At 34.6% G+C, this 24,627-nt stretch overlaps 1 protein-coding gene across 8 annotated transcripts in view; it reads right to left on the reverse strand.

Annotated features, from left to right (window-relative positions):
• The window catches only part of RNF111 (ring finger protein 111), a 74,527-nt gene that overhangs the window by 4,645 nt on the left and 45,255 nt on the right, over positions 1–24,627 (reverse strand). For 5 of the 8 annotated variants that reach the window (XM_012728744.1, XM_012728743.1, XM_004687738.2 and 2 more), the window contains 9 exons: positions 22,893–23,087; positions 16,240–16,556; positions 12,483–12,741; positions 8,826–9,174; positions 6,960–7,112; positions 5,814–5,940; positions 2,904–2,996; positions 2,175–2,270; positions 760–887 (listed from right to left, as the gene is read on the reverse strand). In XM_012728744.1, coding sequence (XP_012584198.1) covers positions 760–887; positions 2,175–2,270; positions 2,904–2,996; positions 5,814–5,940; positions 6,960–7,112; positions 8,826–9,174; positions 12,483–12,741; positions 16,240–16,556; positions 22,893–23,087 — 1,717 coding nt within the window. The remainder of the gene's footprint in view (positions 1–759; positions 888–2,174; positions 2,271–2,903; positions 2,997–5,813; positions 5,941–6,959; positions 7,113–8,825; positions 9,175–12,482; positions 12,742–16,239; positions 16,557–22,892; positions 23,088–24,627) is intronic. The other 3 variants (XM_012728748.1, XM_004687734.2, XM_012728747.1) reach the window with 3 other exon arrangements.

Here is a 24,627-nt window from a genome sequence, read left to right on the forward strand (position 1 = left end):
CCACTCTGTCTCTGGTGAATCCTCTCACCCTCCGCATCTCTGGCCTGTACCCCAGTTCTGTATGAATAAATAAATAAATCTTTAAAAATAAATAAATAAATAAATAAATAAATAAATAAATAAATAAATTATAGATGCTGGAACTAATCTGGAATATCCTTTTAATATCTCAAGAGTAAAACTATCTTGATCTCTAAAGTCTCTCAAACATTCTCCTTTCTGTAAGATTTAAAGAAAGCAATTTTTTTTTTTAAGATTTATTTATTCATGTAGAACTGGGGTACAGGCCAGAGATGCAGAGGGTGAGAGGATTCACCACACACAGAGACGGGAGCAGAACAGGCAGATCGCGGAAGTACAGTGCTGAGGGGAGCAGCGGCCGGGTCAGGAGAGGTCTGCCGCCCCAGGTGGATCTCCTCCGGGGCAGGCGGGGATCGAACTCATGTGGCAGTGGCTTAAGCTTCCTAGTGCTGTGCTTTAACCCGCTGCACCACCAGGGAGGGCCAAGAAAGCAATTTTGACCACAAAATTTTCCTGGCCAATTCTTGGTATGGCCCTACAATAGCTATTTCCCACTCCCTTATAAGTAATACAAAGATTTTACTCTTTTGTTCTCTGACTATATTAAGGCAATTCTACATGCCTGAGGTTGGTGACAGGATATGCTAGGAGTAATCTTACTTGGTTTCTAGTCAACACTCAAATAAAACCTCACGTACAATTTTGACAATAGGTCTTGGATAATTTAAGTCTAGTTACCTCACGTCTTCACCTTCCTCTAAAATGGATAAACAGATAGTACATTTTTCCTCTGTGTCTTCTTCAGTCCCTTCTTCCCCATCTTGTTTGCAGTGCAGTTTCCTCTGTGAGAACCAATCAGTTGTTACCTTATTAGTAGAGATGACATTATTGAACAACTGAGTAAAGTCTGTGTTTATTTGAAAAACAAAGCAAAACAAACAAAACAGCACATTCACCCACAATTTATTTCCCAGGAACAACAGTCATGAATTAATGGATGAAATAAAAAACTATTATCAACTAATTATTTGTAAGACCTTTAAATAATCAACATTAAAAACAAAATTAAATGTAATAGAATTTTATCAGTTTGGAATTTATTTTCTTAACCCACATTAGGATGATATACAATATAAATTCTATGTTCTATAATGAGAATGGCTAAATATATTTAATTCTACAAGCAAATAACAAATACTATCCAAATAATTAATGATAATTAAAGTATTTTGCATAGACAATTAAAAGGACTTAAATTTAGTGGTAATGCCTTATTAATATACACTTAGAAAACAGATGAAAACAAATTAGTGTAATTTTCATACTTTGTTATTCTCTGTGTAGCATAGAACACTGTCGTTTGTTGAAACACATTTAACATGTCTACTCTATAACTTCTAGATATAATACTACAAATGGGATTAATAATTTAGAAATGTAGATCAACTAAATGTTCATCAAACAAGTGACTAAATCACAGTATAGTCATGACTGAATTCTGTGTTATTAAAAAGAGTATGTGTGATGTGTGGGTGATGATCCAGAATAAAAAGAAACTGCAAAATTGCATATCATCCCCTTTGCATGTTTTTTTTTAATTGGAAGAAAAAATATAAACCCAGGAATATTACAAATGCATGAAATTATCTGGGAATATTTACCTAAGACTTTTTTTTTTAAGATTTATTTTTATTTATGTATATAAGAACTAGGGTGTAGGTCAGATGTATGGGATGTGATAGGATACACCAGAGAGAAGGGGAGCAGAACAAGCAAACCCACTGAAATACACTGCTGAAAGGAGTAATGGGTGAAACAGAAGAGGTCTGGTGAACCATGTGGGTGGGTCAGCTCCCTGGCCAGGGATCAAACTCATGCTGCAGTGACTGGCCAAAGCTTGACAATGCTGAGACATAACCACTGTAATACCAGGGAAGTCCTAACTAAGAAATTCTTAACCATGATTTTCCTTGTGAGAAGACGGTAAAAAACTTCAGAGTATATATTTTTGTACTTTCATTTTTTAACCATATGCATGTATTGTTTTAATAAGTAATGTAGCTGCCAGAACCCACAAACTCAAAAAAAATTTATAATATTAAATGCTAAGTATTTTGATAATGAGTTAGATGTTTCACAGAGTAAATTCTTACCTTTTTGTATTTATGTGGGTATGTACATCTTTCAATTGTTCCCTGGGATGCTCCTCGATTGACATTTCCTAATCTTTCTTCCAAATGAATCAGTTCCTGAAAATGAAGGAATAATTAGCATTAAAGAACAGGATTATGATTCCTTAAACAGCATTGTTTGTAGTAAAAGCAATAAAGTTCCTGCATTTTATAGACCTGCAATATAGTGTTCAAAAAGATATATGATAAACATTTCTTTATATAATCTTTTTTATATATGATAAGAAAAACTGCTTATAATTTCTTTTCCAGTCAAATGAAGGGACATGAAAATTTATCCTTTTAGATCAGAACAACATTATCGCAAATAATCAGGTAAATTAATAAGTGTTTATGACTCTAAAACATGAAACCATTCTAGTAAAAGAAACAAATCATGCACTGACTCCAAATTTCAAACTGACATGAAGAAACAACTTATTTAAAAACATATTCATAATTTATAACAATCCACATTCATTTATGTTATATATCTTCATTCATTCTTTACTAAATGCTTGGGTAACTTCTGCCTAGAAATCTTTCTGTAATAACCCTCCCAGAAGTAATATCAGAAATTCACACATTTTACTGTCTTCTTATCCCCAGGCACTGCAGCAATCCTATACAATTTTGAATAATAATAATACACAAACACATTCTTACATTAAAGACACTGTGATGAATATCTTCATTAACTTTCTTACATACCTCAAAATTGCCCCTGAAAGGACCTCTGAACGATGTTCCATCCAGTCCTGATGAAATATAACGGATATGTGGGTAGCCTGCCATGTCAGGAACCTATTATAATAAACAGACAAAGTAGATCAATTAAGAATAGGTTTGAATTTTACTGTACATTGAGCAATTGAAGACAATTCTATCCATTTGGTTACTCGTAAAATTCAACTCAGTATGTATACCTAATCCAACTAATAAACATACTGTAACAAGGTTAGTTTCCTATAAAAACATAACCTTATAATATTAAGATATAGTCAAGAGACATATAATAGTTGTTCCAAGAAATAACAGGTTTCTCCTACTCCATTTGTCTTGCACAAAGAAGCCTATGTAGACAATACTAAATCTAAAATTAGTACCCGTATCAGCATTTAAATAAGCAATATCTTTTAACCTGCAAATAGGCTATTTAATATCTGCAACTTAATTTATAATCGAGATCAGTACCATCCAGCTCACAGTAGATAACCCAACCTCTTACACATCATCAAGAAAATAGAAAAATCAAAAGGAACTTTTTGTCCCTGAAATTATCTAAACCTGCCCTATAAACTTCTCTAATCTCCCTCCTTTAGATTTAACAGATGATCTTCCTCTGTCTTTAACTTTAACTACTCAGAGTTAAACTCCTTAACTCGCTCCCATCTTTGCCAGGTTCCCCAACTCCAAGCATCCTTTATTAACTACTACTGACCTCTCTTCTGTATCTACAAACAAGTCCTCCAATAGCATTCTGCCTTAAATCTAAAAATACCTTCCAAGTTCCACAAAATCTAAATTATCTCTTTTATTCTGGAATAATTGTCAATCATATTGCTCACTTTTCCTTTACAACTAAACTTAAAATACTAAGTAGTCTACATCAATGTTCACATCTTCATTTTTCAGGCTGTCCTCTAAGCAATGCCCCCTGTCATCATTCTTCATTACTAAAATGACTCTGAGGGGCCTTCCCTGGTGGTGCAATGGGTTAAAGTGCAGCACGAGATGCCAGCACTCCTGGCCAGGGAGCTGATCCACATGGTGCAGCAGACCTCTCCTGTGTCACCCGCTGCTCCCTTCAGCAGTGTACTTTGTCGATCTGCCTGTTCTGCTCCCCACTCTGTCTCTGGTGAATCCTCTCACCCCCACACCTCTGGCCTGTACCCCAGTTCTGTATGTATAAATAATCTTTAAAAACTAAATAAAACAAAAGCCATCAATAAACTCTAATGCCAAATTCATCCAACTTTTTTCCATTTTTCAAACTTTTTTTTTGGTGAAACATTACTGACTGTATTATTTAACATTATTCTAACTTTGCTTCTCAACTTTTCTAGTCAGTTTTCAAAATCCTTTTTTTGGAAACATAGTATTATCACTTAGCATATTATCATGCTGCATGTTTTTTCGTTATCTTTTGTCATTCTACACATTTTTTAGATATTGAATCTCCTTCTATGGGTTTATATAATATGACATATATGTTGACAGACGCTACATATCTTACTGGCTGTTTTTGTTTTAGATCATTACATAGCTTTAACTCAGATATCAGTTTATAATTTGGAAATCTAGACATTTCACCTTGTTCCCCAGTTTTTCAAATTAATCATATTCAAAGCCTAACTCACCTGATCCTTTCTCTTAAATCCTTAACTAATTGCTCCAATTTAGTGAACAGCACCACTACACTCCTAATCACCCAAGGTAGCAATCTGGGAGTCATTCTAAATATTACTTAAATGTGTCATCCTTTTTAAAAAAAGATTTATTTATTTATGCATACAAAAACTGGGGTGTAGGCCAGAGTTGCAGGGGGTGAAAGGCATCACTAGAGACAGAATGGGGAGCAGAAAAGACAGATCTACTGAAATACACTGCTGACAGAGTGGGTCAGGAGAGGTCTGCCACACCATGTGGGTCAGCTCCCTGGCTGGGACTGAGTTCATGCTGCAGTGGCTGCAGAGAGCTTCAGAGTACTGTGCTTTATCAAACCCTTGTGCCACCAGGGAAAGCCCTGTCTCATCATTTTTATGCCAACTGCCACTGCCTCTGTTCAGGCATTTATCAATTTTTATCTCTTCTACTCTAGTGGCCTAACTAGCTTCCTTCCTCCCACTATGACCTATTTTCTACACTACCAAGGAAGTGGTCTTTCTGATTATAATATGATTGTGAGACACAAGTATAATGAGACATTCCTCTTCAATGGTTCCTGAGTCCTAGTTTCTTGGCAAGACAGCTTTATTCCTTACTACTAAATGACCCTTACCCATAAGCTCTAAGACATCAAGTTGTATGGAGTTCCCTTGTGCCTGCACTATTTGTTCTTTACATAAGTGTGCTATTCTCAATTCTAAAGGCTACTTAGAAGTCGCAGGTACAATAAAATATTCGGAAACCCCTGAAGAGCCTCTAACCCCAACAAAACAAGTCTATTTCCTTCTCTATATCACTTTTATAACATGTATGATGAACAAAAAACTCAAATGTTTACTAAACTTGTTCTTTAGGAATTCAAACTGGCATAAATCTGTTCAAATCAGAGATTTAGTACAGCTTTCTGGAGATCAGAAAATAAAGTATGACTGCATCAAAGCAAACCCATTATCATTTATGGCAAAATAATTAACCCCCATGTCCCAGTGATGGTGGATCAAGATTATCAGTGAGAAAAAAAAATGTCATTTTTTTACATTAAGAAAAATACATTTTACAATGGAAACTATAAGTACAGATTTTAACAGACCCAGTACTTTTTTAGCACAATTTCTACTTAACATCACTAATTCTCAAATTCTAGTAAAACACCTAGAGCAACATATGAAAAAAATATCCAACAAAATATTTAAGAAAGAATACTTTCAGAATTTTGAAATGTTTCTATTTTACCATTAAAGGAAGTGCTCCTAGTTGTAAGTGATGGAGTCGAGGAGGTGCATGGTAATGGGCCAAGTGGGGGTGCAATGCACCGGGTGTGTAAGTAGCTGCAGTCACTCCAGCTTCAATTCCCAGTTCCCTAACAAAGGATGAAAACAGTTTAAATTTTAGTTGTCCTTACAATGCCTTTATTATCAACAATGGGTGAGTATGTCAAAATTTTGAAAAGTGATCTGAAGTTTTTTTTAACTTATGTAGCTGAGAAACACATGAATTATTAGTTTAACTAATAATTTAAAGTTCAGTTCAGAAATTAAACCTCAAAAACTCATTTTATGACCACAAGGGACATGGCATTTTTACTGTTTCAGATTTTAAAAGGAAGGAAATATTATTAATGGTTCATGTGTTTACTTCCAATCTCAAAGTCTGATTCTACTTGAGAAACATACAAAGTAGAGTTTACTGCTTTTGCTTTTAAGAATGCTGCAGATGCTCCAGGGGCTTTTGCTTGGTAGATGATATCTCTAGGTTGTTGGTATCAGATAATTAGAAAAGCAAATATTCTACATTGTAAAGGGTAAAAAAAAAGAAGAAAATTGGTAAATACCAAATATTTAGTTATTCTCTATTTTATGTTTTGATTCAAGTCATTGTACATCAAAATCTCAGTGACAACCTACATAAAATAGTTTCAGAAAGAAAATTAATGCAATTCTTTAAAAAAAAAAAAAGAAAAAAAAAAGAAAATTAATGCAATTCTGCTTCTAATTCTCTAGTAAAGATAAGCCTACAAGGATGCAGCCCGAAATTGTTTTGTCAATTGTAAGGGTTAGGAGTGGCAATTGAGTACAAAGTGGGGGGAAAATAAGCTATGAAAAATAGGGGCCACTTAGGGTTTTAACTTTGATGGTAGACATCCCTGAAAAATAAGAAAAACAAAAAGATCAATTCGTGTTTGCAACAGTTTCCTACTCCAGAATTCAAGCTCCTATTGTTTCCTCTCTAGGTATCTAGTTATTATAAATTAGAAGCTGGAAGTCAGTTTCCCCATATCACTCTTTTAATATGTCGTTCCAATACAATCTTCTCTTCTACAGGCTTTTACCATAAGCTGCTGGACACAGAACATAGCTTTGAAATAAATGAGATACTGACCAGGCAGATCTCTCCGGAGCCTGTCGAGGATGTGAGGACATAGTCTGAGGCACATGAATATGATGCCCATGACCATAGTTTGGGTGCATCCTATGTGGATGGGGTGGGGGGCGTTCATGTGCCCGCCTGGAAACACAGAACACAAAAAGACCACTGGAAATAATTGAATAATTGGTTATTTCTTAATGTAGAAAGAAGAACCTAGTATTTCTCTTATAAACATCTACAGATTAGTCATGAAACATATTCTCCAATAATAAAATTTAAAAATGCAATGTATAATTACTTAATAATCAATAATAAATCAAGAAATAATAACCCTACAAAATCTCACCAGTCATTTCATATAATGCCTCCAATTCATATATCACCCAGGGGAAAAAGTTTAACATTATCTTGTAATGCCTTCTTTACATCAGATATTTTAAGTAGAATAACAGGAACTGCATGGAAAGAACTGTTTTAATCAAATACTTCAGCAAATGCTACAGGCACACCTAAGTTACTTTTTATAAACATGTAAAATAGGAAAAAATGTAACCTATTTTATTTTGCTTCACTTTTATATTGTGACATATCCATTTTAATGGATAAAATTTTGAAGAGAAATTTTTTTTAACTAACTTTGTGTTTGTTTTCAATATATGCAACTCATAAAATATTTGTAAATCCACATGGGAAACTGGTATTAGTTCCATTTACATTATTCTGCATCCAGTTTATAATTTTGATTCCTAAAGATTGCAAAAGCAAATAGTTATAACGTTCTAAGCATGTAGCACTGGAATAAAACATTTTTATAGTTTAATTCATATTTTCTGTTAGTTCCTAACACATTTGCAGATTTTGCATATTGAATTTTAATGATTTAGACCAGTAATTTTCTAAACAGTAGAAGATCTGAGTGTTAAACTGGCAACTGTCCATGCAAAGGGTAACTACATTAGAATGACAATAATAGAGGTTTCGGACATAACTTTATATACTAAAGGAAGAAATTACATAGCTCTAAATCATTAATTAGATCAAGAGTTTTGCAAACATAATCTTAAAGGGCCAAATAGTAAATATTCTTTGCTCTGTAAGTCATATGGTCTGTGTGGCACCTATTTTACAGCTTTTGTACTGTGAAAGAATTCATACATGAATGAACAAATGTAGCTGTTTTCCTATAAAACTTTACAAAAATAATTAGGCAGAATTTGTCCAACAATTTGCTGCCTCTCAGAGCCTTAATTTTCAAAAGAAAACAAAAAGTTCAATTGCCACATGTTTGGCAAATACAGTATTTTAATATTTAAATTTATTATTAAACTAAGCTATGAACTCTTCTATTCAACTCCAGTTGTCAAAAATTCTGCTAATGGAGGAAAATTATTGGTGTTATGGTGGTGTGTGAGAACATATATTTGTAGAGTTATTAACCTATACTTCTTAAATACAGTGTTTTAAATCATGATCTCAATAAATACAAAAAATTCTACTAATATTCTTCTCTCTGTTGAGTAATATGTATCAAATTAAATCTTCAATAGCTACATATTGCTCCTCAGTATCATTAATTTGAACATTAATCTTTACTAAGGAATACTGCAGAAATAAACAAGATTGACTTACAAAAACAAATAACCCTGGATCATATCCTACAAGAGGCTTGATTTTATTAAATAAATTGATCCAAACTTGTTTTGTCAGCACCTACTACTCAGGATAAGACAAGGAGATTCTGGACAGTAAAGAATAAATCAATTTCCTATTGAACTATAGATCTAGTAGTATCACTGCACCAAAAGATTTTATAGTTGTAAAGACCAACGGGAACAGAATGAAAAGGAATGTAGATCTTTTTAAAAACATAAAACATACGTTGGATGCTGCATCATCCTCCTCCTTTGAACTTCCATCCTCTGCATCACTTCATGAGGATGAAGTCTCTGCGCTGGGGGTGCTGTGGCTGGAATATGGTGTGAAATTGGCTGGTGTGTTGGAGGAAGATGCTGAGGGACTGGTGCAGCTGTACTGGCTAAATGAGTTGGAGGTGGAGGTGCCACAGGGTGGGATGTTGCATGAGAAGATATTTGAGAATGGAAAGCATGTACAGGATGAGGAATAACATAATCCACTGGTGGTGGAGGCTGAGTCTGAGGAGGAGGGTTTCCATGAGAATGTGGGCAGGCAGAGGCTTGATGATGAAGTGGTCGTGTCAAAGAACCATCTGTGAGAAAAACATAGGTCTCATGCAGTTGCTGTTATACATGATTTATAGTTTTCAAAATAAATATTTCACTAATATAAGCTAGCACATATTTAGTTTTTATAAATATTTATCATTGCTTATGTCTCTCAATTCTGCTTGAAAACCTGCTTCCTTCTTTGAAAAGTCTTAGATGCCTTCTCATGTCAAGACATATAACTTTGCTATAATTCATTCAAGCTTCAGCACTGCACTACCGCAATCATCAAAATTTATTAAAGAAAACATCATTGATAAAAACTGGAAGCAACCCAAATGCTGCAATAAATACCTTTATATAAGTTCCATCTTGCACTACCTCTTCATATGTGAAATTACATGTGCATGTGTACACACACACACACATTCCTACAGATAGTTTGAAATTTGAGAGAATTTAAATTCAGATACCAGTTGACAAAATACCCACCAAAAAGTTATCATCATTAACATTTCTATCAAAAGCACATAAGTGTTTAATTACCTGCACACCACTACTAATTTTTCTAAACACCAATCAGAGAAAAAACTTCTATTTATTGACCACTTATTTATCCCCTATTCCTAATCTTAGCATTGTTCATTTTTTCCCTAGTTGATTTATAAATATTTTTTGTATACATAGAATTTTGTCATAATTAGGTAAAGTTTCCCCAATTGTCTTTTGTTAATTTTAATTTTGTAATATACAAGTTTCTGGCTTTTGTCAGTAAAATTTACAAATAATATATTTTAGAACACATAAGCCTTCTTTACTTTTAGATTTATTCTTTACAATGCACTACAGAAAGAAAAGGAATTTGCAAGCCCTTCCGGGCAAGAGAACAAATATATTCTTTTATTGCTGCTCTTATCTCTCTCTGCTGCATGCCAGTTTCTATGCTGCATTAATAAAGGGACATTATTTTCCAGGAACCTGATATGAAAGGCAGTCTTACTGAGATAATTTCTGCTGTTTCTTCATTCTGAATCTTTACATTTCAAAGTGACTGCTAAAAGACCCATCTGACGAAAGCAAATCTCTTGGCCTGAGAGATGTACATATGCTTGAAGTCTTAAAAATATATTTGTCACCTTTTCAATTTCAGTCCAAATTTTATTTTATTTTAGCAGATTTTCCCTGTGATATGGTAGGAAGTTAAGGCCATTCTCTCGTTCCATTAGAGAAGGATTGCCTTAAACTTTTAAATCTGTGACTTAATAAGCAGAAGTGAGTAACTATAAAATCATTCAGTGCTTTCAAAGCCTTGTAGGGTGTTTTTAAAGGAAACGTTTACTAAAATCAACATAAGTAATGAGGCAGTCTTTTAAAAATATTTATTTATGCATACAAGAGCTGGGTTATAGACCACAGGTATAGGGGGATGAGAAGATTCACCAAAGACAGACTGGGGAACAGAACAGGCAGATCCACTGAAATACACTGTTGGGGGGAACAGTGGGCAGAACAAGAGAGATCTGCTACACCTTGGGGGTTAGCTCCCTGATTGGGGATCGAACTTGTGCTACAGTGGCTGTGGATAGTTTCATAGTGCTGAGACTAATCCTCTGTACCACCAGGAAGGCCCTAAATTCTCATTTTAGTTCATTCTGCAGTTTGAATTTAAGAGGACTACAAATTACATTTATAATAAATGTTAATAAACAAGTTTAAGTCTAAATAACTTTTTTTACTGTTTATTATTATTTAAAAAAATAAAAAAAGAATGGATTCATGTATAAACTGTCTCATTATATTATTTTAAAAAGGGAGGACAGAAAGCCATACATTATAAACCTGGAGTAAAAGATGGTCAATTAAGGATGACTATCAATAGCTATTACCAAAGAGCCTATACATCTTATATGTTCACGCATAAAATTTGCTTTGCAAAAATCTGTTTTCTGCTTTCAAACTAACAGTTTACATTTTAAATTGTATTAAAAAGGTAAGAGGTACACAGGTTACACTGTACAAATGCTATTTTTCTTAAGTTGTATCTCCGGAACATAGATTTTAAAAAATGTAAGAGTGAAATACCAAATCTAAGGATACAAAATTGAAATTATCCCTTGCATGTAATTAAAACAAAAGTAAATTTTCTATCTACTTCCTGGCATGAATTTTTTAATTTTCATTTTAAAAAAATGTATTTATGCATACCTGAACTGGGGTACAGGCCAGAGGCATGGGGGTCACAGTGAGAGGATTCACAGAGACAGAGCGGGGAGCAGAACAGGCATATCTACTGAAATACACTGCTGAGGGGAGCAGCAGGCAGGACAGGAGAGGTCTGCCACGCCATGTGGGTCACCTCCCCTGACCGGGGATCAAACTCATGCTGCAGTGGCTGTGGACTGCTCCATAGTGCTGTGCTTTCTACTGTTGTGCCACCAGGGAAGGCCTGAATTTTTATTTTTTTAAATCAAAGTATGTATTAAGTTTCCACTTAATGACTAGGAGTCTATGATTTAACAAACTTGTGTTTGAAAAGACACATAACCTAATGATATTTATTATTTCTTCTGTTATAAATTTTAATTTTTTAGAGAAGCAAAACTTGATTCCATTTTAATTGTTTTCATCAAATAAGCATAGAAACTTTTCTGTAGTTAGTACAGCTTTCTGTCAAGGATTTCTCTTTTATGTCTCAAGTAGGACTGAGAGCTCATAAGTCAAAATTTACTTTACTGTGCCTAGAAACAATTTCTTTTTATGAATTCTTATTATTTTAAGGATAAATCCAATTTCCCTTAAAACATCCTTTTGTAGGAGTCTAAGGTGTCACTCAATGTTTTCAATTTGCAAAAGAGGCAAAAACATGGTATTTTTTAATTTTTCTAACCCTATTTAAAAACTCTGCCCTTTTGCTTCCCTGGTGGGGCAAGTGTTTCAGTTGCAGCATTATGAAGCTATCCACAGCCACTGCAGCATGAGTTCTATCCCCTGCCAGGGAGGTGGCCCACATGGCACAACAGACCTCTCCTGTCTCACCCACTGCTTACCTCAGTAGTGTACCTCACTCAATCTGCCTGCTCTGTTCCCCACTCTGTCTCTGTTGAATCCTGTCACCTCCCACCTCTGGCCTGTACTCAAATTCCTGTACACATAAATAAATCAATCTTTTTAAAAAATCTTCCATTTTACCTTAGAAAACTGTTTTGGCGATATGAATTGAAGGGAGAATGAAATGGGAAAAATACACTCCATGCTAGGACCAAGGAAATGTTAAAAATTTATGAATAAGGATTACTTTGTGGAGGAATATACAGAACTTCATTTATATACCTCTAAGTAAGTTTCTACTTACAAGGAGGTGGCATATAATGTCGACATGAAGAGAGTGAGGCTTGTGGAGGGGGCTGGGGCTGGGGCTGCGCAACCATGCTTGTTCCATAACCATCTATAGATAATGGCTGACTTGGGGCAGCAGCAGCAGTCTGATGGCTAAAGATTGCAGCTCGGGAAGAAGAAACAGGGCAGCAAGGGTCAAATGCAGATGCTCCATGAAAGCCACCACTTCCATGACTTCTGATCCCACTGTTGCTCAGGTCTACTGGCAATGCCTGCTGTATAAAGAGAGAAACTATATCTTAACTTTCTTATAAAGTTTAGTTAAAACATTGCTTCATGACACATTACAAAAGTATTCCTAATACAATCTAGAAAAACAGAACCTTTGGATAAAAATTTGAAAATGACAGTTTTAGCGTTAAGAACTATTGAACAGGCCCTCCCTGGTGGCGCAGCGGGTTAAAGCATAGCACTGAGAAGTTAAAGCCACTTCCACATGAGTTCGATTCCCGTCTGCCCCAGAGGTGACCACATGGCGTGGCAGACCTCTCCTGACCCGCCCACTGCTCCCCTCAACAGTGTACTTCGTCCTCGATCTGTCTGTTCTGCTCCCGGCTCTGTCTCTGGTGAAGCCTCTTACCGCCCCTGCACCTCTGGCCTGTATCTCAGTTCTGTATGCACAAATAAATAAATCTTTAAAAAAATCTACTGAACACCCAACATCACTGTCTAACTTAAGACTATGAAAATTGTAGTGATTATATCCTTAAAATCTAAAATCAATTTTTGAAAGTTATAAAGCTTATACTACCTTATACTAACTACAAGATGAACAAACAGTTAACATTATTTTCAGGTCTATTTCTCTTCTACTACTGATGTCTTAGAAAGGGCAAATTTAAGTCTTTGATACCTTACTTCCATATTCTCCTTTACCCCAAAATCCTCATTAGTAATGTGGGACTCCTTTGGAAAACATCATAACACCACTGAAAACATTAAGGTTCTTAGATAAAATCTTATCTGTTCTGAATTTCTAAGCTGTATATATGGAAGTGTTCAAATGACATCCTAATAGTGTAAACACTATCCAAAATAAGATTATTCAGACAAAACCATATGCTAGTTCTGAACCTTTTTCACTTGGCAAAGGGAAAAAAATAAGTCACTGCTTTAATTTCTTAGGAATATGATTTTAGGGAAGGTACATTACTAAGTTAAAAAATAAATAAAAAGTCTAGATTCCATCTCTTCTCACCACTGTTTTTTCCCTAAAAGATTTTGAAAAATCCTAAGTAAAACACTATCTTCTCTAGAACAAAGTACAGAAACAGAATTGCTTACAAAATTTAAAAACCAGCCTTTGTTTAGTGTTCAGTATAGCTATCATTTTTAAAATATGGTTAAGAACAACAGTTGAAATTATATATGGAATTGTACACAGGCATTGTTTGATACTAGAAGCTGAGTTATTAGTAATAAATAAGCTGGGATAAGATATTAAAGGCCAAAGTGATCCGGCATTGCCCAGGGAAATTAGTGGTCTTTATATATCTAATGGGCTTCAGGTCCAGAAGATACTAGCAGCAAAAGGAATTCTGGATGCTAAAAGGGAACAGAGTTGATGGCACCAGGAAAGCTACAATCAAGTAAAGTAAGGCCTTACTTTGCAGTTGCAAATACAATTATGTCCTCAACTCAGATAAATGAGGTTTAAGAATAATAAAATTGTGAACTTATTATTCAAATTCTCTATTTTCCTATTCTGGCTAAAGCTTAGCAAACAGAATACCACATCAACATCCTATGATACTCTTCTTGACTAAACACTGATTAAAATTAAGAACACTCCCACAGAGGAAGCTAAGTAAAGATCCTCCTGTAACAAAAGTAAAGTTAAAAGTGAAGAACAAGGTGAAAGGGATAAAACAACAAAGAGAAGCCTCTTCAGAATTCCAAAAGTTCATTCAACTCTTATCCTCAAAGAGGTAAACAAGATTGGTACAGAAATGGGAAATATTATATTCCATAGATTGTAAGCAATACATAAAATTAAATAAACCATCCTTCTAAAAGAGAAAGGTATATCCAAAGAAGCAGTAAAGGTTATAGTCAACTGATTAAGCCATTCTGTCAACAGGCCTAAATCCTCCCCAATTTTCCTCTGCCTATTCACCCATTCAGGATTTTATGCTCAGAAGACCTCTAAACAATAACTAATCCTCATTATTAAACAAACTTGTTTCTCACACTCCTTGGTTCTCTGGTATGCCCACAGCAGTCAACTGGAGACTAAATGAAGTTATCTCATGCATATGTGGCTAATTTCAGAATCCTCCAAAGAGTCTCAAACTATTTTTCAAAAAAACTTCACTTTGTTCTCTTCCATATCCATTAGCACCACAAATAATAATTCTTAACCCTGCTGATTTTCCTCAAATTTTGTGTGCAGTCTAAATACCACTAATTAAAGATAGGTAAACGGTTGTACTTATTTCACATTGAAAAGAACAGTTGTAGAGATTTTACCTATAGTTAACTAATAAATCAGCTTGAAAGGACATGTTGCAGACACAATGGATTTCACAAATAAAGGGTATTTCTTAGTTCAACAATGGTCTGTGAATAAAAGGTCCACATTTTGGGAGCTCTTGAATTAATGTTGGAAACCGGAGAATATGGAAGAAATTTCCAGTAAAAGGAAATTTTACTTTTAAGCTATATTTTCTACTTCACACACTGAAAAAGTTTTTCTCACTATTTTCTCATTCCCAAGACACTGAAACAGGCAATCAATAGATATTAATACTTACACTGTTACCAGAATGAAAACACAACTGAATCTCTTTAACCACATAGTTTACTAAACCCGTCTAAATTTCCTCCTGATAATAACAGCTAATTTTTTTAAGGGAATACCCCTTTTACTTATTTTTAGTTTGTCCTATCCAGAAAAGACAACCATTAAAAGATAAAGTACTTCAGGAAATGTCAAGGGATATAGAAACACAGTTGTTTTGAATTTTTTTTTTACTTTACTCCAGCATATATGTTAACTATAGCCTTACTTTAAAAATGTTTTGCTTTTAAAGCATGAAACACCCAGCTAGGCTTATATCATGATTATGCATAGTGATGACACAATAAATGTTAAAACATAGTATGGTACCTGATTTCATTTATTCCATGTAATTGCCATTACTAATTTAGTATCATTTTACATTTCAAGCACTGATATCAACTAATTATACTTTTTGCTGATTTCAATTCCTCATAAACTAAAAATCTTATCCATGTTCCAGGTCTACATCAGAGGCTATTTATTTCCAGATGAATGGAGATTATAGCTCCAGAGTAAAAGGGAATAGGGAAAAACTGGGGGAACTTCCCCACTTTTTCAGCAATTAAGTCAACACTGTAGTTGTGATACTGTATTTAAAACTCCAAGATTTATCTGTATTTAACTAAAAACATCAAAAACAATTCCAGGATTAAAAAAAAATTATTTTTAGATTTAAGTATCACTTCTGATTTTCCACATCCCTGGTGCCCTCAATTAGTTGCAATAATTCAAGGACATCAGAAAATACCAAGGATTTAATTTTAAAAAAAGAAACACACAAACTATTTAATTGTCCACATTTTCAAGAATAAGCTAAAAATGGATAACTAAACACTAACGACTTAGTGTATAAAATGCATTAAGGTTTTTTTTTTTTCCCTAGAGGAGTCAGATTTTTAATTAAGAAAAAAAATCATCACATTCCACATACCTGGTCATGATAGCTGGTGCCAGAACTACTATTTGCTCCACAAGGTGCTTGTATTTGTGGTCTTTCCACAGGACAAGTGGGATCACTAAAGGAGGGAGAAACTGGGACAGCTGGATGGGGTGTATGATGGTGGTGGTGGTGATGTTGAAAATGGTGACCATGCTGCTGAAAGCAACTTGTGTGCGGATGTCCTAATGCGTGGTGATTCTGTGATGACCCTCCACATGGCGAGTGCTGGGGACAGCAGGAAGGTAACCTTGGCATTGCAGGAGGGCCAGTTTCAGTTACAGCACTAGATGTAGTTCTCCTTGAGTCATCTTGAAACCAAAAAATGCATAAAACAATCAAATATCACTGTGTAACAAAAAGATACTGTTTATAAATAACCAAGAATTAAGAAATTCAGTTCTCTATAAATAAGAATGTGATTGTGTGACTTAACATACATATCTCATTTTGCACAGTAGTCTTTACTGGAATGTTCATGAAAATCTAAATTCTTCAGGAGACTCTTGTGTAGCATGTGACTTAAATATATGGCAATAGATTGTTCTTTTCCTGGATCATAACAAACAACTAGCTTTAAAATGAATTTTTAAAATTCGAAAATATTAGTCCTTTTATAATATGCGACAAAACAAAGATCTTCTCCTCAGACCCATGAATCCCTATACATAAATCTACTACATACAGCAGACTAATATATACTTATGAAATCTTACTTTAAGACACAATCACCTCAGAACATATATAATTAAATCTTACTTAATGTCTTTTCCTTTTCTCAGCCTTTAAACTTAGAACAAAAGGAATATAGGAAATGATGTTTCTAATATTTGAAAATTAAAAGCACCTTATAATAATCTAATGGCATTTATCAAATGGGGGAAAAACATGTTCTAATTTTGTCTCTCTAATCCTGAGCAGTGTTACCTTCGGAGAATTATTTAACTCCTTTCTCACCTATTATATATAGTAGTAATTGCCTTGCATCGTTGATGTTAAAAGATATTTTTAAGGTATGAAATATCTGAGTCCTGATTATGTTCTCTGCCACAAGCTCCATTATATTCTGAAGATATGTTCTCCCATGCCAGACTGCAAAAGTGCCTCTTGAAGACCTATCCCAGTATTTCAAATTCACCTAAAAACATAGGCTCCTTCCTCAAACTAATTATGTAGAAATTATATAAGACAGATAAAAATGAAAAGCTTCTTTTAAAGTTTCATCTTAAAAACTGGAGGAATGGAGCCATCCCTGGTGGTGCAACAGGTTGGGACGCAGCACTGTAAGCAGCCGCTTCAGTGTGAGTTCAATCCCCAGCCCTGGAGGTCATCCTAGCCGACCTCTCCTGTCTTGCCAGCTGTTTCTCTCAGGAGTGTACCTCCTCACCGCCCCTGTACTTCTGGCCTGTAACCCTGCTCTGTATGCATAAATAAATAAATAAATCTTAAAAAAAAAAAAGGCATAAGTTTCAAAAAAAAAAAAAAAAAAAAACAAAACAAAAAAACAACCAATGGAGGAATGGGGAAACCAGAGTCCTGCATTTTTCTCTCCTAGTTATTCATCCCTCTAGTGCTACTCCCTCCTCCGCTCCCCCACCAGATGACTCCTGAGGCATCTCCTCATATTCTTTAGGATTCTGGAGCAACGCTATTCTAGCCTTATTTCTAAAGCAGCCAATACCAAGGACACCCCTCTTCTATTTGGCTCATAATACCTAGCTAATCTCTTGCGGGTGAATACTCCAATTAGGAATTTTCTAGTTACTTACAAATAGTACAAAAATCCAACTAAAACAAAGAAGGAAATTCACAGGTTCACATAAACAAATCTAGGTGGGATGCTTCAGGCTCTGATTAATAAGAACTCCCTATAGGTCTCTTTACTCTACACTCCCCACAGAAGCCTATACGACTTTGCTGATTGTCTTCTGGACAAGGTAAACCTTGTCTAAATCCTGGTACGCAGTATCTCTATTCTAAGTTTCTGTATGTTGTTTTTTCCCAAGCTCCCGGAATGGTACATTGGCGAATTTCCTGGGTCAGTTTGTAAGGGTTTCTAACCTGAGAACAAGAATGAAGGAGTTTGTGAAAGTAGGTGGAAAAAAACACACAATTTCAATAACTTCTGATTGTCTTCAGGAGTTGGTAGTATCTTGTTAGTTATCAGTTGAGAGATTAATCACTACCAGAAATATGAAACAACAATGAAAGCCAACAAATTGTTTGCTTTTACATAAAATGTAGTATAGAGCGCTACAGACTCCTAGGGTTATGACCATTTTCTGTTCAGAAAGAACTCCCTTTGTTGTCAAATATTTCAAATATAAAAATCAGAATTGGTGAAGATACATTTAAGGCTAAACACATTTTTAAAGGGTAAAATCACTAACAGTGTGACCTAGTAACAAGACTGACCTTACAATTTAAGTACAGTTTTGGACTCCAATTAAAGTAATAGCCTATTTTCCCACAGTCCAGAACCTCTTTAATGGTCAAACAGGCTAGCAACCCAACAGAAAAATGACTGAATTGCCTCTTGTTCAAGAGTTATTGACTAAAGAAAATGGCAAGAAATTAGAGTTGAAATACAAAGATAGTTGACAAAGTAAGATAATACTTCCTTTTATTAAAATCAGTCTACATTGTCCACCAAAAATAGACAATCACAAACCTGCACCAGAGAAATTTAAGTCCATGGGCCAGTGACATCAAGTTGGTTAAAGTATTTTCATTGTAACTCTAGGAGGATTACTGAGTTGTATTTAAGCATATTCATTCACTTGGCAAGTCTTACACATAATAATGGCACAGTAAAGGATCTACAAAAAGCACTAAAAATACAACAGTAAAAATAAAAGTTCTGGTCTTTAAAATAATTTACAGCGGTGTCTGCCTTTGTTATGTGTCTCCAGCATGCCTGTACAATGTATGTGGATCAGGAAGCACTTGCTAAATTTATATTAACTTCACTAAGGAAAGGAGGCATACACGCATACATAAATGCAGCTAAGTGCTAAGAAGAGAAAGACTTCATCTTTGATCCTCAGGGGCACATAAATACAAGATACTTTAAGATATAAATCAACCAATAGTATAAAAGAAGCACTGGGTCCTACTATAACACAGAGCAATGTTGTACTCCCGGGGAATATCTGACAACCCCTATGGGGTTGTCCCTATGGGGACAATTCTGGTTGTCACAATTAGAGGAGAGGTGTGATACAAGCCAAGAATGCTGCTAAGTATCCTACAACACATAAGACAAACTCCAGTACAAAGAACTGTCCAGCCCAAAACAACAGTGTCAATGCTGGGACATCCTGACAAAAAAGAAGAGTAGGGGCTCCAAGTCAGATTTCTTAGGTTTGTATTCTTGCTTCATTTTCATATAACCTTGGGCAAGTTACATCATCTGCAAAATGAGAAAAGCAATAGAAAGTATGCCTCACAGATTATTATAGAAATCAGACAATATAAATTATTAATATTATGAACTCAATAAAAAACAGCTATTATCTACTAGAACTTAAGTTCTGTTAGGACAGAAAATCTACCTTTTACCCCAGTGCCTATAACAGTGCCTGATACATAGTAAAATCAATAATTATTTGTTGAATAAATTAATATATAAGATACTTTGTATACACAAAGCAGGGAACACATAGAAAAGCCAAATGATGAGTTGTTTGGGGCATACAGAGTTGAGATGACGACATCCAGAGATGTCCATTTGAATATGAAAATTGAAAACAAAAGAGAGCTCTGGAAACAAAATGGGGAGTCTCTGGAATAATCCTTTAGCTAGATAAGCCAGTACAAAGGAAAATGAGAATAGACTCCTCAGAGAAAATGAGATAAGAGATAACTGCCAGATTTTTTAACAACCTATTTGTACGTTTTGAAAGGATTCAGAAACAAGTTACAGGAAGGAGTTTAGGGTGAAGAAGATCCATTTAAGCGTACACAGACTTAACACAAATGTATGTGTGCATGTACTGAACTAGTAAAGATGCTAAAGACATAGGAAAGCTAATTGCTAAAGCAAGGTCAAGGACACTAGAAGGCATAAGATGTAGAGCATAGCTAAAGGGAATGAGAGGGATAGGAAGGAGTTAAGAGAGCAAGAGTTAGAAGAATAAGTACAGTAACATGAAGGTTTTAGAAAGAAAATTTATTCTTGTGAACACCCCCTTTTTTTTTTTTATTTTACCCTAAAAAGATTAAATTCTTGAAAAGAATGAGACAATTCTGGAGTAGCCCCTAAGGGGAAGGAAAGGAAACTTATTAAGATATGTAACACTTCGACAATTTATTAACAAAATTCTAAGATTAGATATCACACATTCATGAGGCACCAATATGCTTGGCTTTGATTTTTAACCAGCACCTGTTAGGAAACTGGTAAGAGTGAAGCTAGATGGCATGGGTGATTTTGGGCTTGAAAGGTTCAAGAAGGTACAAAGCATGTAAAGAAAATAGGTGACTAATATTCTATAGTTTTAGAAGGAAATGAAGTCATTAGAATCAAATGTCCCAAATTTAGTCTGAATATCTGTTACATGTTTCTGTCACGTTAATATAGGGAACAATCTGTCCTGGGTCAACATTATCCTACTCTAACGAAATACAAGTAAATCCCAGAGGTAGTCATCAATATAGAACAGTATCAATAAAAGGCCAATGAATCAGTGACCTTGCAACCAAAAATAAATTTGAACTCTGAGCTAATTGGGGCCTTCAATAGTATATAAAAGCTTTGTGGTGTCTTGAAATAAAGTTGAAATTGTGTAAAATCTATAGATGCATATAAAAAGCTATCAGGAGAGAGGAGTGAGTAAGAGCTCAAATCTTTGCCTCAAAGATTCTTATTGATCTTGAAATAATGTTCCAGAATTCTTCATTTCTGAAATGTGAAGAGTAATATCAACATCAATAAAGTTTTAAAGGATTAAATAATATATGTAATAACATATAAGACACACTATAGTGACAAAGGAGTATGCATTCAATTAAATAAAATTTGGATCATTTTATTTCTGCCTACATTTTTTTCAACGAATACAGCATTTAAAAGACACCCCTGGGTGATTTGGTGATGGAAATCCCACGGGGATTACAACTGAGATGGAAAAAGGCACAAAATGATTTAAAAATAAACATATTATTGAAAAAAAAAAAGACACCCCTGGAAAATTTCCTTGAATACTGCCTTCAATTTTCCAGGTAAGGGAGACTTAAACCAACCATAAGCAGTTTTCCAATTATAACAACAACAATAGTAATAATAATATGACTCAGTTATAATGATTAAATGAGATACTATTAAAAGCAAAAAAGAAAAGACCAGAAACCTCAATTGATTTCCTTAATAATGGTGATAGAGTTAAACTACAAGCTTCAGGTTTATGGCATCCCTGTTAGTAAACAGCAAGTTCCTATCTTGTTCCATTTCCAGAAGGGAAAGATGGCTAGTCTGACTCAGTTAAATAGTGGACAGGAAAGAGAATACTAAGTATTACTGCTCAGTGAAACATAAGAAGTAACCTGAAGCATGAAACTATAAATTCCTAAAGAAAAACACAGATATTAATCTTAAGAGACCTTGGATTATGCAATGGTTTCATAGTTACTACACCAAGAGAACAAACAACAACATTGAAAAAATGGACATCATCAAGCATTTTACGACTCCCATTCCTGTTTTCAATTCTTTTGGGTACCTACATTAGAGAGAAATTGCTGGCTTATATGCTATTTAACTTTTTAAAGAACCATAAGTATTTTCCCCATCAGCTATATCATTTTACAGAATTCCCCAAAATTCATAGGTATACCAATTTTTCAACAATGTTGAAAAACACTAGCTATTTTCTTTTTTCCTATTCTTTGGTTTTCTGGCTGCTGGGGGGTTTTTTTGTTAGTTTTTTTTCTTAATTATGGACTTCTAATAAGTATACAGTGCTAACTTCCCTGTGGTTTTAATTTGTATTTCCCTAATAACTAATGATGTCTTCATGCACTATGTAGTCGTTTGTATATTTTCTTTGCAAAAGTAACTACATAGGTACTTTGCCCATTTTTAAATTGGGTTGTTTGCCTTTTTATTCTTGAGCTGAGAAATCACTTCATATATCCAAGATACTACATCCTTATCAAACATGACTTGAATATTTCTCTCCAGTTCTGTAGGTTTTTTCACTTTATGTTTTGGATGTACAGGTCATAAATTTTGATGAGGTCCAAAATACCTACTTTTTTGCTGTTGCTCCTATTTTTGGTGTCAGCCATTTTATTTTTTCCAATCTCTCAAGTGAGTTATGACACAGTGATTAAGCTCATGTATTGTCCTAAGTAAACATGGTCTATCATGTTTCTTACTTTTAATGTGAATCAGTTTGTCAGCATGCTTTATAGGGAGGGGAGTGGCTTATGATAACATGGAAACAGTACTCATGAAACCAACTCAATTATCTGAAATCAAACTTAATATGAAATCACAGACTAATTCTACTAGAGACCCTTTGATCCCCTATCATATTTATTCTAAAAATCCATCCTTCCTATTTCAGCTAAAATCTTAAAAATTATACCTTTTCTAACAAAGTAAGTGACAAAGAGTTCCTCCCCTGTCTTTTTTAAAAACATACCTCCTATAGAAGTACCAGTCATACTATTGCTTGTAAGAGTAGCTGACGTCTCTGACACTGTGGAGGGTTGGCTACTAGTGACAGCTGAAGCAGTATCAGAGGCCTGCTCAGAGGTAGATGGATTTGAATTGTTAATGGAAGCGCTTGTGGTTTGTGATTCCATTCTTGCAGAAGTGGTTGGTACTACAGTAGGTTCTATAAAATACAAAATGTTTATTTAGCATTTCAAAACATATTAGGTAACATTTTAATCAAAGCTGACATTTTTACTATATTTAGTAAAGCAAACTTTAAGTAGTAAATACAAACTAATGCCTGTAGCTCCTCTAACATAGTTTAAAAAAACTTCATAAAGCTAAGTGCAACATTAAAATGACAAGTTACTAAAATATAACTTTAAAAAATTTAACAGATATGTGCATATCCCAAAAATTCTGGTGATTAATATAGTTTTAGGGGGTTACAATTACATAAATTTTCTATCACAGAAGGAAGGAAAAGGAAAAGTCCCTCTGTACTGTACAGACATAGATCAGAACATAGATAATGTCAGAACACTGATATAAATTGCACTTTCTGTGGTTCAGTATACATTCTAAAGTCAAACTATATGGATAACAATTATGATTTCACAAACAATATGGTCATAGGTTGATTATTTAACCACTTCCTCATTTGTAGAAATAAGAAAGTACAGAATCTTTCCTCATATATGTGTTATAAAGGGTAACTGAGGAAACAAAGCTAGAGTTGGAATACAGAAGTGAGAGAAAGTGGTAGAATACAAAGTAGCATGATCTAAAGACACAAATAGAAAGCTTTACTGTAGCATTTACTTAATAAACATTTTTACTATCTCTTTTATAATATTTTTCATGTCGTTTTGTATGCTTCCCTAGAATACATATATTTTGTTTTAAAGATTTATTTATTTATTCATACAGAACTGGGATACAGGAAAGAGATGCAGAGGGTGAGAGGATTCACCAGAGACAGACTGGGGAACAGAACAGGCAGATCAAGGAAGTACACTGCTGAGGGGAGCAGCGGGCGGGCCAGGAGGTGTCTGCCTCGCCATGTGGATCTCCTCTGGGGCAGGCGGGAATCGAACTCATGCGGAAGTGGCTTAAGCTTCTTAGTGCAGTGCTTTAACCCGCTGCACCACCAGAGAGGGCCAGAATACATATTTTTACAAATATTAATATTCATCAATGCATTCTAATACATAGTAATAGGAACTAACAAATTTCAAGCATAAAATGATTAATATTTTAGACTCTGATTCTGAAATGATTATTAGATCTGACTATAAACTGTTTTTTTTTTTAAAGTTAAGAGTAATGAAAATAAACCTGACCAAGTAAACAAATATGTCTTAAAAGAAGAGACTTTCTTAAGGTGGTAAAGAACAATAGGACAAATTGTTCTACACAATGCAATGTGCTGGACTGAAATTACTGAATCAGAAATAGTTCATGTTGGTCTGTATGAGCCTTTGGATGCTTAAAAAAAATGTAATTGCTTGCATATAAAAATAAGGAGAGGAACTCCTGTTTATTTGAAAATGGTTCTTCTCAGTTTCTTAACTTCGAAATATTTTACATTCAGGCCCTCCCTGGTGGTGCAGCAGGTTAAAGTGCAGCACTAAGAATTGAAAGCCACCTCCGCATGAGTTCAATCCCTGCCTGCCCTGCCAGTGAGTGATCCACATGGCTCGGCAGACCTCTCCTGACCC

The sequence above is a fragment of the Condylura cristata genome, unplaced genomic scaffold (genome assembly GCF_000260355.1).
Source record: "Condylura cristata isolate star-nosed mole 26May11 unplaced genomic scaffold, ConCri1.0 scaffold00023, whole genome shotgun sequence".
NCBI classification, from domain to species: Eukaryota; Metazoa; Chordata; class Mammalia; order Eulipotyphla; family Talpidae; genus Condylura; species Condylura cristata.